Below are 16,872 nucleotides of genomic sequence, written 5' to 3' on the forward strand. Positions count from 1 at the left end.
TGTGTCCTAGTATTGGTTATGTGAATCCTATCCTTCAGTAGGTAGGGTTACGTGCACCACTGGTTATTGTAGGTTGAAATAGGCCAGCATTTCCCAAACTCGAACCTGGGGTACACGTTTTGGTTTTTGCCCTAGCACTACACAGCTGATTCAAATAAAGTTGAGTCGATTATTTGAATCAGCTAGGTAGGCCTCTATTAATGCTGAGCCAATAACCACAACGTGCACCGTTTGGGGTCCCCAGGATCAAGTTTGGGAAACGCCTGATTAACAAAAGGATCCCATGTCAAAGAAAGTGGCACCCTGTTTTTTTTGTATAAATGTTTGGAAAGAGTTAATGAGTATTACATGGTTCAGGTACCACCTGTTATTCTATCACTGAAATATTCCAACATTTCCATGAGGAAAACACCCCTACTTTCCCTCTGTGGACCTAGCTGTAAAAATGCAGACAACACAAAGTACACTTGACAAGGATTCACATTTCAACCATCACAACCAACACTTCCATCAGACTTTATTCTTGAAAAACATGTTAATCAAGGCCAGTAAACGATATCGACTCGGAACTCAAAGGAAGAAATCAACAGAAACACCATAAAAGCACCACTCCTGATTTGAATACAGTCTGAACTCCATGTATTACTGATTGTTGTTTCAGGTCGCCATTGCATTGTTGATAAAATTCAGTTATCGCCCCACCCTTGTGAGCCCCACCACTGAAATCAACAGAGACTGGAAACAGAAGGTTGTGGGTGGCAGCCATTTTGGCTCCTGTGGCAGAGGAGAGAGCACTGGAAAGCCAGTGGTTAAGTTCCCAGAATGGGTGCAGTGCCAGCGGGGCATGCTGGTACCTCCAGCCCCACTCCATTGGCATGGTAGATCCAAGTAGGCCTGAGGTAGCCCAAACACATTTTACCAATCGTGAGGACCAATTGGGCACATGTAGATCACAAGAGATTCCCAGTGCCCTGGAAGCTCTTTCATCTCACCCAATAGCACAAGGGTGTCCAGGGAAAGAGCTGCCATGCTATGGCATCGGGCTCACAGCAATTGGATAAATCCAATCCAATGTAATCCAACTTCTTTCAATAAACCCCTCCCCTAATACACCATTGGTTTTTCCAAACACCAGGGGGCATCAGCTCTTCTCATTGGTGTGTATGGCAGGAGTGGTGCGGACTGTGGGCAGGGACTTGAGGACAGGGTCTGTCATGGTGGTGGCACAGCGGGTGGAGGGGAGGGCTGCAGTAGCTACAACCACGGAGGTCATTCCCGTCACTATGGGGGCGGAGCAGGCAGCCTTTTCCTTGGCCAGGGAAGTCTGCAGCTCAGCCCTCCTGGCCAGAGCCGTCCTCAGCTGATCCCGGATCAGGTCGATCCTCTCCTGCAGCTCCTGCAGCTCTCCCGGCCTCAGAGGAACGCCTGAGGAGGAAGAAGGGATGGATGAAGAAGAGGAGGGGAGGGATAGCACCAGGCTGGCAAAGGAAGTCCCGAAGCCCCCATTCGCACAGACCCGTGTGGCCGGGTTGGTCCTAGGGTTAGTGCCACATCCAGCCGACCCCCCTCTCCCCCCTTCAGACTCGGCCACGGCCCGGGCTAGAAGGCGGCGGCTGTTGAGGGTCTCCAGGTTAAAGTGGACTCGCTTGTCCTTAGCAGCTGCAGCAGCGGAGTCCCTGCTGCTCTCGTTCCACTTGGCCGAGGCGCCGGGGGAAGGGGGAGGCTGGGGGTGCTGGTTCTTCTGGCTGTTGCAGCTACATGGAGATAAAAGGCTTGTGTCAGTAAAGAAAGAAAGACACAGGTCTGGTGCATAAACAACCACTACTAGTGTGTTAGATTGCTTTCAATCTGTATCTCAGTATTAGGGCTAGATTCAATCCATATCTGAGAAGTATCGCGGAAGATCTGCGTTTAACGCTCGATTGAAATTTAAAGGCAATGTTCTCGTGTTCGGGGTAAACACTGCATTCATGGTAAATGCTGCATATGTTGACTCAATTGGAAATTACCTTTACATTTTAACGGGGATACTTCCACGATAAGGGTTGAATCCAACCTTTAGTAATGCTTCATCTCCTTGTCTCCTTTCCCTCAGAGACATTACCACTGGTAAAAGGACTGGAAAGGTTTCAACTATATATTGTTTCTTCTAGATTCTACTCAGGTCCTGTCAGATCAGTGATTATGGAGGAAAGGACAAGGACAGTAAACACATATTTAAAACAGGTCTCCATAATAGCAGCCATTTTGTCACCTTTTTTCTGTGTTGGCGCCCTGCTTCTTCTTCACATCGTCATAGGTCTGGTTCAGGGCTCTGTGGATTTTCTGCATAACAAATGGGGCCATAGTTACACTGAGCCAAGGGAAGAGGTGGGAGGGGGAGAAAAGCTCCACACTGATTTATTCAAAACAGGCAGAATCAACACCATCTTAGAAATTGTAATTACTTTCCCCCTCTCGTTAATAATCCTCCAACTGGGGAAGGAGCTTAGAGGACCTCCGGGGACTTAAGCCAGGCAGATTTGAATTTTTAGTGCTTTAAATACTTCACTTCAACTACGGTTCCCAAATGGTGGTTCTCTAAGTCAACAGCAGATGGCGATGTTGCCTTTACGTTATCAAATGACAGCCAATGTGATAAACAGTCCTAATGACTGTATCCAAGAGAGTGAAAAACCTACACCATAAACAGCCTTTTACAAGCAATCAATATTTGTTCATATTTAATTCCCAGAGGATTTGTGAAGCGTAACTGCTTTTAGATATAGAGTTCGTAAAACATGACAGGGAAAGCCACAAATGTGTTCAAGTAAAAAAGAGCACTTTAAAAAGGCCAATGAAAGAAGCTATGAAAAAGTCTGAAGCCTGAGGCAGAGAGACTCACTGTGAAGGTTATTATATTGACACACAAACGCTCACACACACACACACACACACACACACACACACACACACACACAGCATCTGTCTGTTTCGTTCACTCACATTCTCCTCTCTCTCTTTCTCTCTGACACACACACATACTCTTGGTTCAATCACACTTTCTCTGTTTTCTCATTCTTTCTTGTACACACACACATGTGCACACATACACACACTCTCACACTTACATTCTCCTTTGGTTCACTCACACAGTCCCTCCCTCCATCTCACCTGGCTGGTGTGGAGCCAGTACTTGTACTTCTGTCGTCGTCGGATGTGTGGCAGCACCATGTGATAGAAGGCGTGCTCCCCAGCCAGGGTGAGCAGTGACGTGGCCACGCCCACACACAGCAGCACAAACAGCCCTGAGAAGTGACGGATGCCCATCTGGAGAGTCTGTATGAGGTGGGGGAGGGAAGTTGAGTGGACAGTTGGGTTACTTGAGTAGGGTTAACACCTGTAACAAAGGGTTTAACAATGTAGTAAATTGTTTGTCAACCTCTGGCCCATGGACTGACATCAGTCCTTGGGATGATGGTGATTGGTCCCTGAGAACCTTGTCATTAGATCTCTATCCAATGGATACTGAGCATCATTTCAGGTCTCTCATCTTTTCTGACGCTCCCTGTTTTCACCTCTAGGGGGCAGTCTCTATTAATTTCTATTCATACAGAGATCGACATGGTCCATATAATGAGTAAATGAGTAAGCCATTTGGATAAGGTGATTGTAAATATAAGTGACAATTGTTTTATATCTATTTTCCCTTATGACTGCTGGAGACAAATGAGAAACCAGTCACATGAAAGCAAACTGAAGCATATCAACATATCAACTTTTCCACAGTAAAATGTATGAAATGCTGGTCTTATAACTTGCAGATATGAAATGTGGAGACCCAAGCTATAGATGTATGTAGCCATGCGCAAATGACAGTATAGAGTCAAAACTACCAAAAAGTGTTAAAAATAAATAGATTTCCCAAGTCTGAATTGGGCCGTTACAGTTTTGACATCAGGAGGCATCTGTCTGTCCACAAGAGTTGTCTGGAAGTGTCCTGCCAAGGAGAACTATTTACCGTGGCATTTATTAAATAGATGCTGCTGCGCTCCTATTAAGCCCTGTTTATACCTGGTGAAAACATGTGTCCTTTGTCCTGATCTTGTTCACATGCTGATTGTGCCCACATATTAGCCATTGTGTCTGTTTTCTGTCCACTGTGTCCGCATTGTGACCAGATTTACATGAATGTAAATTATTTGACAGATATTTTTCTAAATAATATTTATTCATTTATTTTAAGAGACATATTGATGCCATAAGTCAATAGTGATACCTGATGATTTTAGAGGGCAGAATAATGATGATTTAAATGGTTTCACTGTCCAGATCCGTTACACCAGAGACACAATGCATCCCTGACTACCTCCGGAGGTGTTTAGGAAGATCTGATCATAATCAGATCACCATGCATATTTTAATTGTCTATACCTGTCTAAAAATGTGGGCACAATCAGAACGTGGACAAAATCAGGATAAAGGACGCATGTTAGAACCAGGCATAAACAGGGCTTTAGAGACCTGAGTATTGTGACTAATAACCAACACAATCCTGATCTCCATGCCATTGGCTGCCTTATTGATTTTGTTGCGTTCTATTCTATTTGGTTCTAGATTATTCTACCCAGAGATATGAGTTCTCATTCTATTCCTTTGAGCCTACCCTTCTATTCTACTCTATTCTAGCCTATATGATTCAGTGGAGGCTGCTGAGGGGAGGATGGCTCATAATAATGGCTGGAATGGAGTGTAATGGAGTGAATGGAATGGTATCAAACACATAAAAAACATGCGTTTGATACCATTCCAGCCATTATGAGCTGGAACAGGCCCTCCCCCCACAGCAGCCTCCACCGGTATGATTAGTGTCTACCCTGTGGGCTGCTGCAGATGTCCTTTTGAATTCCAGCCGTGCTTAGAGAACATTTAGCCTAAGTCAGGACGACAGTGTGTGTTTGAGAAGCACAGTGCGAGCAGTGAGAACCCTGTCTGAGTGTCTGCCAGCAATACAGTACAGTAGTTGTATAGTGCTGTACACCTCCAATAAAATAGGAATCTAGCCTATCAAGGTCAAACAACATGAGTTGTTGGAGATGTGCTGTATATATAGGCAGCCACATTGTTCAACGCTGTTTGACACTTTGCAGAAAAGGAGAGAGAACTTTTCATAGGAAATGTTCTAAACCGAAAGCTGCCTCTCTGATCTTATCTGTAGAGGTTTGGACTTAGATGTGAGGGAGGGAGGGAGGGGGAGAAGGAAAACTTGAGAGAGGGAGGGGTGGAGGACAGCGGGCTTGTTTCTGAAGTGCTGACACAGTGAACCCCAGGGGTGCAGTACAGGCCCTCCCCATCCCTCCTGCCACCCTCCCATCCTAGACCCAGTCCCTCCTCCCATTTAATTCTGGGACTCGGCCAAGAGAGGGAGCTGCCAGCCTCTGCTCTCTCTTTCTCACTCTCTCCCACTTTCTCCCTCCCTCCCTCCGCCACTCTGCTCCCTCCCTCCCTCCCTCCCTCCCTCCCTCCTTCCGCCAGTCTGCTCTCTCTCTCTCTCCCTCCACTTCACCATTATATCTCTCTCCCTTCTCCTCTACACCTTCCCTCCCTCTCCCCTTCTCCATCTTACCCACTTCACCCCCCATCTGTCCTTCTCTCTCTCTCCCTTTCTCCCCCATCCTTCTCTCTTCCTCCCCCTCTCCATCCTACCTTCTCCCTCCATCCTCTCACCCCTCCCTCCCTCTCCCTCTCTCCACGACCAAGTAGTGTTCAGTATGCAGGGGGAATAACTCATCCTATTAGCACGTAGGGCCCCCAGTATGGATGGTGTTAGCCTGTCGACCGTGTTTAAGAGTGGACCCGTCCTCCGCCATATTGTTTCTGGGAGGTGTAGTTTGTCTCTCCCCGTTCCCCTCCCTTCCCCTGTCCCTCAGCCTTTCCCCTCCGAATCCATGTGAGCAGAAGGATTTGGAATGAAAATTTGAAATAATCTGTTCAATGCAAGCCACGGTAATTCTGCCCTTCAAATTAGATTAGAATAGAAATGCCATCCGGGTGCTACTGTGTGAAACATATAGAGGAAACTGTGAAAGATTAAAATGTGAAAAACATATGGTTTGTAGAATGTGGTAGTTTTGGATTGGTAGATGATAGATGCGCTGCATGTACACTCTCCTTGGAGTTTCTAACATTGATCCAAGGCAGCTTGAAAATGACAGGCTGGAATGTGATTCTGTCAAAAACGTATATTATTTTACATTTCCAAATATGAATTTGAGTATCTTTTGAGGGGTCGTCGTGGACAGGTACATGATGACATCATAGTTCAAAGGAGTGTCAGCCGGGGTAAATCAATAAAACTAACTAAAATTGTTCCCTTGACGTACCTAAAAGAAGAGATGTTATTGTTAGTCGTGTCGTGTGCGGCTCAGTCGAGGTGAACGGGAGATGTTGTCATGTGGGAAACATCAGTGTCCTACCATCCATTCGTCAGTCTCTCCCCAACGTAAATCTCTCCCCAACGTAAATGATGATTAGGTAATGACAAGACTGGGAATGACTTTGATGTTTCTGCACAGATGGCTGGGATCACTGCTTGTCTCTCTAGCACCGTTTTCCCCATCCGGAAAATGCATACCAGCAGGCACGCGCACACAGGCACGCACATACACCCACAAAACCTCAGTCACACACTCTATCTTTGCTGGGTCTGTGAAGATCACAAATCAGCGCAGGCTGATGTGGTGTTGGTATTAGAAAAGCAATCCCAGAGTCCTCGGCTGCTAGGCCCTGTCTGTCTGTCTGTCTGTCTGTCTGTCTGTCTGTCTGTCTGTCTGTCTGTCTGTCTGTCTGTCTGTCTGCCTGTCTGTCTGTCTGTCTGTCTGTCTGCCTGCCTGCCTGTCTGTCTGTCTGTCTGTCTGTCTGTCTGTCTGTCTGTCTGTCTGTCTGTCTGTCTGTCTGTCTGTCTGTCTGTCTGTCTGTCTGTCTGTCTGTGTCTGTCTGTGTCTGTCTGTCTGTCTGTGGAGTAGGAGCCAAAAGGTAAACAGCCCATATCATCATGCTGATGGGACCAGACGATTGCCCCAGTAACAGGGCATCAACAATAATAACACTATTTAATAGGATTATAACAACCAGTTAATGAATTAGTAACAGCCAATGAAGTATATCAACACAGTATATATATATATACTGAGTGTACAAAACATTTAGAACACCTGCTCTTTCCATGGCATAGACTGACCAGGTGAATCCAGTTGAAATCTATGATCCCTTATTGATGTCACTTGTTAAATCCACTTCAATCACTGTAAATGAAGGGGAGGAGACAGGTTAAAGAAGGATTTTTAAGCCTTGAGACAATTGAGACATTGATTGTGTCTGTGTGACATTCAGAGGGTGAATGGGCAAGACAAAATATTGAAGTGCTTTTGAACAGGGTATGGTAGTAGGTGCAAGGCGCACTGGTTTGTGTAAAGAACTGCAACGCTGCTGGGTTCTCGCTCAACAGTTTCCTGTTTGTATCAAGAATGGTCCACCACTCAAAGGACATCCAGCCAACTTGACACAACTGTGGGAAGCATTGGAATCAACATGTGCCAGCATCCCTGTGGAACGCTTTAATGGCCAAAGAGGAGGGGTAAAACGCAATATTAGGAAGGTGTTCTTAATGTTTTGTCCACTCAGTGTATGTCTATGATAGCAGTCCATTGGGGCAGGAAGTTCGACCAACTGGGTGCTTGGTGTTGAAGGAGAACCTCAGGATGACACACAATCCTGAGAGGATATCATAGACACACACAGAGGTCGAATCTAGGAATAAATATTTTTCCCTAAACATCTGACACTGATGGATTCCAGACTGTGTAAGGAGTGGCTGCAAACCACACTTAAATATCTCTTAGAATGCATGCCCAATACATTGCTTCATTCAAGTGGTATACTAGTGTGGATATTGGAATGGAGCCAAACATCCAGTTTGATATGTCCAGATGTGTTAGGATGGCCAAACCCAATGTCCATCAACTGTCTGCAACCCACGTGGTGTGCCTACAGGGCAGCCACTCCACCACAGCCACACTAGCCTGGTCCCTATCTGCACAAACAGATCTGGGCCCAGGCTGACGTCGATGGTCAAGCACAACAATAGAAGTTGTTGACAACATAGTCCAAACCGGTCTGGGACCGGGGCACACACAAACAGACGGACAGACAACTGACCTCGGTGACGGCGAACACCCTCTTCCCACAAGGCACCACCTTGTACCACTTGTCGTGCAGCATGTCCATGTAGCCGTCTGACTTGTAGCGACTGATGAACTCTGACACGTTGTTGGTTAGAGGGGAGTTCTGTGGTAGGCCTATTCCATAGCCTGGGGGGATAGAGGAACTATTACCGTCAGCATAGTACAATGGGTATAGTAGTTGGTAGAATATCATGGAAATAATTGTGGCGCATCCCCTTCTATACCACCAGTCACATGGCTGTGCTATCATTAACCTGGATACAAACAGTGACACAGACGTCTCAGATCTGCAAAATAAACAGAAGGCATTTTTACAAAATCATTGTTTTTCGCTGTTCCACATAAAACGCCCAAAATGCTTTAAAGATTGTCCTAAATTGTTTGGTGGAGAACTGAGCAGGGGTCTATAGGCGTATCATTCCAAACTTCACGCAGAGTGAGTTAACTGGCAGACTGTGTCTGGATCCTGCCCGCCCAAGGAGATGAAGTGGATCAATACTAAACCAAATCGGATGACCTTACCTTCATCCCTTCCAGAAGGGGAACATGAGGCTATGGATATTATAGATGAACCAAAGAGTTCAGCCTCAACAAATTCCTCTTCTACCTGTACTGCTGATCCTGTACTTTAAACTCCTTTGAAGTTTAAATTACATTTAGTAAATGAGATTTTCGATATCTGATTCCTGGGGTGTGTGGAAGGATGGAGAGGGAAAATCCCCATCTCGTGGTCTTCAGTGGCAACTGGAGGAAAGATGGATGGAGGAATACATGGGAAAAACAGGAAAAAGAGCATCCATTATATAATGACAAGGAGTGTGTGTGGTGTAAGTATGTGTGTGTGTGTGTGTGTGTGTGTGTGTGTGTGTGTGTGTGTGTGTGTGTGTGTGTGTGTGTGTGTGTGTGTGTGTGTGTGTGTGTGTGTGTGTGTGTGTGTGTGTGTGTGTGTGTGTGTGTGTGTGTGTGTGTGTGTGTGGGCTCTGACAGCAGATAATGAGTTGTGGTGGGCTGGGGATAACAGAGGATGAGAGCCTGTATCAATGAGACACATCTCTCCCTCCATCTCTCCCTCACCCGAACTCTCTCCTCCCTCCATCTCTCCCTCACCCCAACTCTCTCCTCCCTCCAACTCTCCCTCACCCCAACTCTCTCCTCTCCTCCCTCCATCTCCTCCTCCTCCCTTCTTGTATCCCTCCAAGAGGACTGGCAGAAATGTTATTTAATCACTGAATGGGTTTTACCACTACCTATCCCTCTGTTTCTCATGGCTAATGTATGTCACTCATCTCCCCCTCCATCCCACTCTCTCTCTCCCCCACCCCCCCTTTCCCTCCCTCCCCTGAGCCAGTCAAGATGACAGATAATAGACAAGCTCTGACATTAACACGTTTCATCAGAGCGAGACTGCCCAAGCATGCACACACACATACACACACAGTCAAGCACACACACACACAGACGTGTATGTGCCTGCATGTGCGTGTCTGTATTTCTCTCGGCCGGTCTGCCTGTCTGTCTGTCTGTCTGCCTGTCTCTCAGCCTGTGTGCTCCTACAAGTAGAAACAGCTGAACTCTTATGGAGTGTAAAGTGTGTGCTTCAGATCCTGTTAACTTCCCTTTGTTTCACTTAAAGCCAACAGGGTTGGCCCCTCTGCGCTGGCACAGACTGGCACAGGCTGGCACAGACTGGTACAGATGTCCCTGTAGCCAAGTGTTGATGAGGATGTTATTCTTAATAAAGCGTGGGCTCGCAGTTTTGAGTCACAATCATTAAATACTGGTTGGCTTTAATCACCAAATTGACAGTCCTGGCACCTTCCAGTTACACTGTCTGTAGACCACTACGACTCAGTCCAAAAAATAGTGACAAATGAAATCCTAAAGCGGCAGGGACAGATATTCGTGTGTGTGTGTGTGTGTGTGTGTGTGTGTGTGTGTGTGTGTGTGTGTGTGTGTGTGTGTGTGTGTGTGTGTGTGTGTGTGTGTGTGTGTGTGTGTGTGTGTGTGTGTGTGTGTGTGTGTGTGTGTGTGTGAGTGGGTGGGTGGAGAGGAAGGCAGTGTGTGTGACTGTTGTGTGTGTGTACATATGAGTGTGTGTATGAGATACAAAACTGGATGGAGTGATGAATAGTGAGAAGAAACACAGAGAAAGTGCGATTGCAGAGTGAGGGAAGAGTGAAGAAAGAGTGAGGGAAGAGCGAAGGAAGAGCGAGGGAAGATTAGAGGGAAGAGCGAGGGAAGAGCGAGGGAAGAGCGAATGAAGAGCGAAGGAAGAGCGAGGGAAGATTAGAGCGAAGAGCGAGGGAAGAGCGAGGGAAGAGCGAGGGAAGAGCGAAGGAAGAGCGAGGGAAGAGCGAGGGAAGAGCGAGGGAAGAGCGAGGGAAGAGCGAGGGAAGAGCGAGGGAAGAGCGAAGGAAGAGCGAAGGAAGAGCAAGGGAAGATTCGGGGGAAGAGCGGGTAAAGAGTGAGGGAAGAGCGAGGGAAGAGCGAGGGAAGTGAAAAGCGACGGAAGTGAAAGGGAAGTGCGAGGAAAGTGAAAAGCGACGGAAGTGAAAGGGAAGAGCGAGGGAGGCTAGAAAATGCAATTAACGGAGAGGAGAGATGAGATAGGAGAGGTCTAATTGAGCAAAACCCCAATTACTGCTTTATTATGGATGACTGTCTAGAGGTCAGGGCTCAAAACGGAGGAACATTTCTCACTTCAAAACCCAGGCAAAAAAGAGCAATATAATATTCCAGGAGTTACTGTGAAAAGAGAAGGTGTAGATCCTGTTCCACACATGGTTTAGTTGTCTCCCCAAACTCAGGAAAACGAAAACAAAGATCCCTCTTCCCTGGTGAAATTGCTCACTAAATCAGCTCTCAAGAGCAACCAGTTATTTGAGTAATGCAGTTCTCACAAGTCTATTTCATGAAATATCGTGATGTAAAGGAAGTGTGAGTAGGGGGGTTCTTTTCAGGAAAAAAAGTGAGGGGGGTTCTTTTCAGGAAAAAAAGTGAAACAGCTTGACTCAAATGGAATTTGATTGGAGAGTCATTGCTCCCCCAATCGCCCCTCCAGGGTGCGTGACTTAGTCTCATGAAAGATATCTGGCAGACAAAATGTTGCCGTTTCAAAGCTGGTGAGCTGTGAAGTTCACAAGTATAAAACATGCAAATGAGACAAGAGGGCATCTCTCTCTCTCTTTCACACACACACACACACACACACACACACACACACACACACACACACACACACACACACACACACACACACACACACACACACACACACACACACACACACACACACACACACACACACGATCCCATATGAGGATAGACCCCTTCACCACACACACACACACACACACACACACACACACACACACACACACACACACACACACACACACACACACACACACACACACACACACACACACACACGATCCCATATGAGGATAGACCCCTTCACCACACACACACACACACACACACACACACACACACACACACACACACACACACACACACACACACACACACACACACACACACACACACGATCCCATATGAGGATAGACCCCTTCACCACACACACACACACACACACACACACACACACACACACACACACACACACACACACACACACACACACACACACACACACACACACACACACACACACACACACACACACACACACACACACACACGATCCCATATGAGGATAGACCCCTTCACCACACACACACACACACACACACACACACACACACACACACACACACACACACACACACACACACACACACACACAACACACAACACACAACACACAACACACAACACACACACTTTCATGCAACCAAAAATGGGCATATAGTATGTGCGAGCTATCCCACAGTTATAGAATTTCCGGACGAAAAGGGAAAAAGCCAAAAGGGAGTGTGTGTGTGTGTGTTTGCATATGGGTGTGTGTGTACTGTATGTGTGTGTCCTGCCCAGTGATGAATCTGAATACACAGCGTGAGCTGACGTTCTACACATCCAACACAGCAGGCCTGCCCTTTCAGGCTAATAGAAACAGCAGCCAGATGACAGACTCTTTCATCACCGTTCCCTCTCTCCCCCATCCTCCTATTACCGTTCCCTCTCTCCCTCATCCTCCTATTACCGTTCCCTCTCTCCCCCATCCTCCTATTACCGTTCCCTCTCTCCCCCATCCTCCTATTACCGTTCCCTCTCTCCCTCATCCTCCTATTACCGTTCCCTCTCTCCCCCATCCTCCTATTACCGGTCCCTCTCTCCCCCATCCTCCTATTGACTTCTGTAACCGTAATAGCCTTGGCTTCATGCATGTTAACATTAGAAGCCTCCTCCCTAAGTTTGTTTTGTTCACTGCTTTAGCACACTCCGCCAACCCGGATGTTTTAGCCGTGTCTGAATCCTGGCTTAGAAAGACCACCAAAAATTCTGACATTTTCATCCCCAACTACAAGATTTTCAGACAAGATAGAACGGCCAAAGGGGGCGGTGTTGCAATCTATTGCAAAGATTGCCTGCAGAGTTCTGTTTTACTATCCAGGTCTGTTCCCAAACAATTTGAACTTCTACTTTTAAAAATCCACCTCTCTAAAAACAAGTCTCTCACCGTTGCCGCCTGCTATAGACCACCCTCTGCCCCCAGCTGTGCTCTGGACACTATATGTGAACTGATTGCCCCCCATCTATCTTCAGAGCTCGTGCTGCTAGGCGACCTAAATTTTAACATGCTTAACACCCCAGCCACCCTACAATCTAGGCTTGATGCCCTCAATCTCACACAAATTATCAATGAACCTACCAGGTACCACCCCAATTCCGTAAACACGGGTACCCTCATAGATATCATCCTAACAAACTTGCCCTCCAAATACACCTCTGCTGTTTTCAACCAAGATCTCAGCGATCACTGCCTCATTGCCTGCATCCGTAATGGGTCAGCGGTCAAACGACCTCCACTCATCACTGTCAAACGCTCCCTGAAACACTTCAGCGAGCAGGCCTTTCTAATCGACCTGGCCGAGGTATCCTGGAAGGATATTGATCTCATCCCGTCAGTAGAGGATGCCTGGACATTTTTTAAAAATGCCTTCCTCACCATCTTGAATAAGCATGCCCCATTCAAGAAATTTAGAACCAGGAACAGATATAGCCCTTGGTTCTCTCCTGACCTGACTGCCCTTAACCAACAGAAAAACATCCTATGGCGTTCTGCATTAGCATCGAACAGCCCCCGTGATATGCAACTTTTCAGGGAAGCTAGAAACCAGTATACACAGGCAGTTAGAAAAGCCAAGGCTAGCTTTTTCAAGCAGAAATTTGCTTCCTGCAACACAAATTCAAAAAAGTTCTGGGACACTGTAAAGTCCATGGAGAATAAGAACACCTCCTCCCAGCTTCCAACTGCTCTGAAGATAGGAAACACTGTCACCACCGACAAATCCACTATAATTGAGAATTTCAATAAGCATTTTTCTACGGCTGGCCATGCTTTCCACCTGGCTACCCCTACCCCGGACAACAGCACTGCCCTCCCCTCTGCTACTCGCCCAAGCCTTCCCCATTTCTCTTTCTCCCAAATACAGTCAGCTGATGTTCTAAAAGAGCTGCAAAATCTGGACCCTTACAAATCAGCCGGGCTAGATAATCTGGACCCTTTCTTTCTAAAACTATCTGCTGAAATTGTTGCCACCCCTATTACTAGCCTTTTCAACCTCTCTTTCGTGTCGTCTGAGATTCCCAAAGATTGGAAAGCAGCTGCGGTTATCCCCCTCTTCAAAGGGGGGGACACTCTTGACCCTAACAGCTACAGACCTATATCTATCCTACCCTGCCTTTCTAAGGTCTTCGAAAGCCAAGTCAACAAACAGATTACCGACCATTTCGAATCCCACCATACCTTCTCCGCTATGCAATCTGGTTTCAGAGCTGGTCATGGGTGCACCTCAGCCACGCTCAAGGTCATAAACGATATCTTAACCGCCATCGATAGGAAACAATACTGTGCAGCCGTATTCATTGACCTGGCCAAGGCTTTTGACTCTGTCAATCACCACATCCTCATCGGCAGACTCGACAGCCTTGGTTTCTCTAATGATTGCCTCGCCTGGTTCACCAACTACTTCTCTGATCGAGTTCAGTGTGTCAAATCGGAGGGTCTGTTGTCCGGGCCTCTGGCAGTCTCCATGGGGGTGCCACAGGGTTCAATTCTTGGACCGACTCTCTTCTCTGTATACATCAATGATGTCGCTCTTGCTGCTGGTGATTCTCTGATCCACCTCTACGCAGACGACACTATTCTGTATACTTCTGGCCCTTCTTTTGACACTGTGTTAACAACCCTCCAGGCGAGCTTCAATGCCATACAACTCTCCTTCCGTGGCCTCCAATTGCTCTTAAATACAAGTAAAACTAAATGCATGCTCTTCAACCGATCGCTGCCTGCACCTGCCCGCCTGTCCAACATCACTACTCTGGACGGCTCTGACCTAGAATATGTGGACAACTACAAATACCTAGGTGTCTGGTTAGACTGTAAACTCTCCTTCCAGACTCACATCAAACATCTCCAATCCAAAGTTAAATCTAGAATTGGCTTCCTATTCCGCAACAAAGCATCCTTCACTCATGCTGCCAAACATACCCTTGTAAAACTGACCATCCTACCAATCCTCGACTTCGGTGATGTCATTTACAAAATAGCCTCCAAAACCCTACTCAATAAATTGGATGCAGTCTATCACAGTGCCATCCGTTTTGTCACCAAAGCCCCATATACTACCCACCACTGCGACCTGTACACTCTCGTTGGCTGGCCCTCGCTTCATACTCGTCGCCAAACCCACTGGTTCCAGGTCATCTACAAGACCCTGCTAGGTAAAGTCCCCCCTTATCTCAGCTCGCTGGTCACCATAGCAACACCTACCTGTAGCACGCGCTCCAGCAGGTTTATCTCTCTGGTCACCCCCAAAACCAATTCTTCCTTTGGCCGCCTCTCCTTCCAGTTCTCTGCTGCCAATGACTGGAACGAACTACAAAAATCTCTGAAACTGGAAACACTTATCTCCCTCACTAGCTTTAAGCACCAGCTGTCAGAGCAGCTCATAGATTACTGCACCTGTACATAGCCCATCTATAATTTAGCCCAAACAACTACCTCTTTACCTACTGTATTTATTTATTTATTTTGCTCCTTTGCACCCCATTATTTCTGTCTCTACTTTGCGCTTTCTTCCACTGCAAACCAACCATTCCAGTGTTTTTAGTTTTATTTTACTTGCTGTGTTGTATTTACTTCGCCACCATTGCCTTTTTATATTTTTATTTATTTATACATATATTTGTTTGCCTTCACCTCCCTTATCTCACCTCACTTGCTCACATTGTATATAGACTTATTTTTTTTCACTGTATCATTGACTATATGTTTGTTTTACTCCATGTGTAACTATGTGTTGTTGTATGTGTCGAACTGCTTTGCTTTATCTTGGCCAGGTCGCAATTGTAAATGAGAACGTGTTCTCAATTTGCCTACCTGGTTAAATAAAGGTTAAATAAAAAAAATTTAAAAAAAAATTACCGTTCCCTCTCTCCCTCATCCTCCTATTACCGTTCCCTCTCTCCCTCATCCTCCTATTACCGTTCCCTCTCTCCCTCATCCTCCTATTACCGTTCCCTCTCTCCCCCATCCTCCTATTACCGTTCCCCCTCTCCCCCATCCTCCTATTACCGTTCCCTCTCTCCCCCATCCTCCTATTACCGTTCCCCCTCTCCCCCATCCTCCTATTACCGTTCCCTCTCTCCCTCATCCTCCTATTACCGTTCCCTCTCTCCCCCATCCTCCTATTACCGTTCCCTCTCTCCCTCATCCTCCTATTACCGTTCCCTCTCTCCCCCATCCTCCTATTACCGTTCCCTCTCTCCCCCATCCTCCTATTACCGTTCCCCCTCTCCCCCATCCTCCTATTACCGTTCCCTCTCTCCCTCATCCTCCTATTACCGTTCCCTCTCTCCCTCATCCTCCTATTACCGTTCCCTCTCTCCCCCATCCTCCTATTACCGTTCCCTCTCTCCCTCATCCTCCTATTACCGTTCCCTCTCTCCCCCATCCTCCTATTACCGTTCCCTCTCTCCCTCATCCTCCTATTACCGTTCCCTCTCTCCCTCATCCTCCTATTACCGTTCCCTCTCTCCCCCATCCTCCTATTACCGTTCCCTCTCTCCCCCATCCTCCTATTACCGTTCCCCCTCTCCCCCATCCTCCTATTACCGTTCCCTCTCTCCCTCATCCTCCTATTACCGTTCCCCCTCTCCCCCATCCTCCTATTACCGTTCCCTCTCTCCCCCATCCTCCTATTACCGTTCCCTCTCTCCCTCATCCTCCTATTACCGTTCCCTCTCTCCCCCATCCTCCTATTACCGTTCCCTCTCTCCCCCATCCTCCTATTACCGTTCCCTCTCTCCCCCATCCTCCTATTACCGTTCCCTCTCTCCCCCATCCTCCTATTACCGTTCCCCCTCTCCCCCATCCTCCTATTACCGTTCCCTCTCTCCCCCATCCTCCTATTACCGTTCCCCATCCTCCTATTACCGTTCCCTCTCATTTGCAACATTTTCT

At 47.0% G+C, this 16,872-nt stretch overlaps 1 protein-coding gene across 1 annotated transcript in view; it reads right to left on the reverse strand.

The window, feature by feature from the left end:
* Window positions 1-477: 477 nt before the first annotated feature.
* Window positions 478-16,872, reverse strand: part of LOC139540464 (glutamate receptor ionotropic, NMDA 3B-like) — a 112,761-nt gene continuing 96,366 nt past the window's right edge. Inside the window, exons 6-9 of the mRNA XM_071344312.1 lie at window positions 8,197-8,348; window positions 3,154-3,318; window positions 2,255-2,325; window positions 478-1,754 (exon numbers count right to left, since the gene is read on the reverse strand). Of these exons, the coding sequence (XP_071200413.1) occupies window positions 1,142-1,754; window positions 2,255-2,325; window positions 3,154-3,318; window positions 8,197-8,348 (1,001 nt within the window). The 3' untranslated portion in view covers window positions 478-1,141. The remainder of the gene's footprint in view (window positions 1,755-2,254; window positions 2,326-3,153; window positions 3,319-8,196; window positions 8,349-16,872) is intronic.

This window comes from Salvelinus alpinus, chromosome 15, assembly GCF_045679555.1.
Source record: "Salvelinus alpinus chromosome 15, SLU_Salpinus.1, whole genome shotgun sequence".
NCBI lineage: Eukaryota > Metazoa > Chordata > Actinopteri > Salmoniformes > Salmonidae > Salvelinus > Salvelinus alpinus.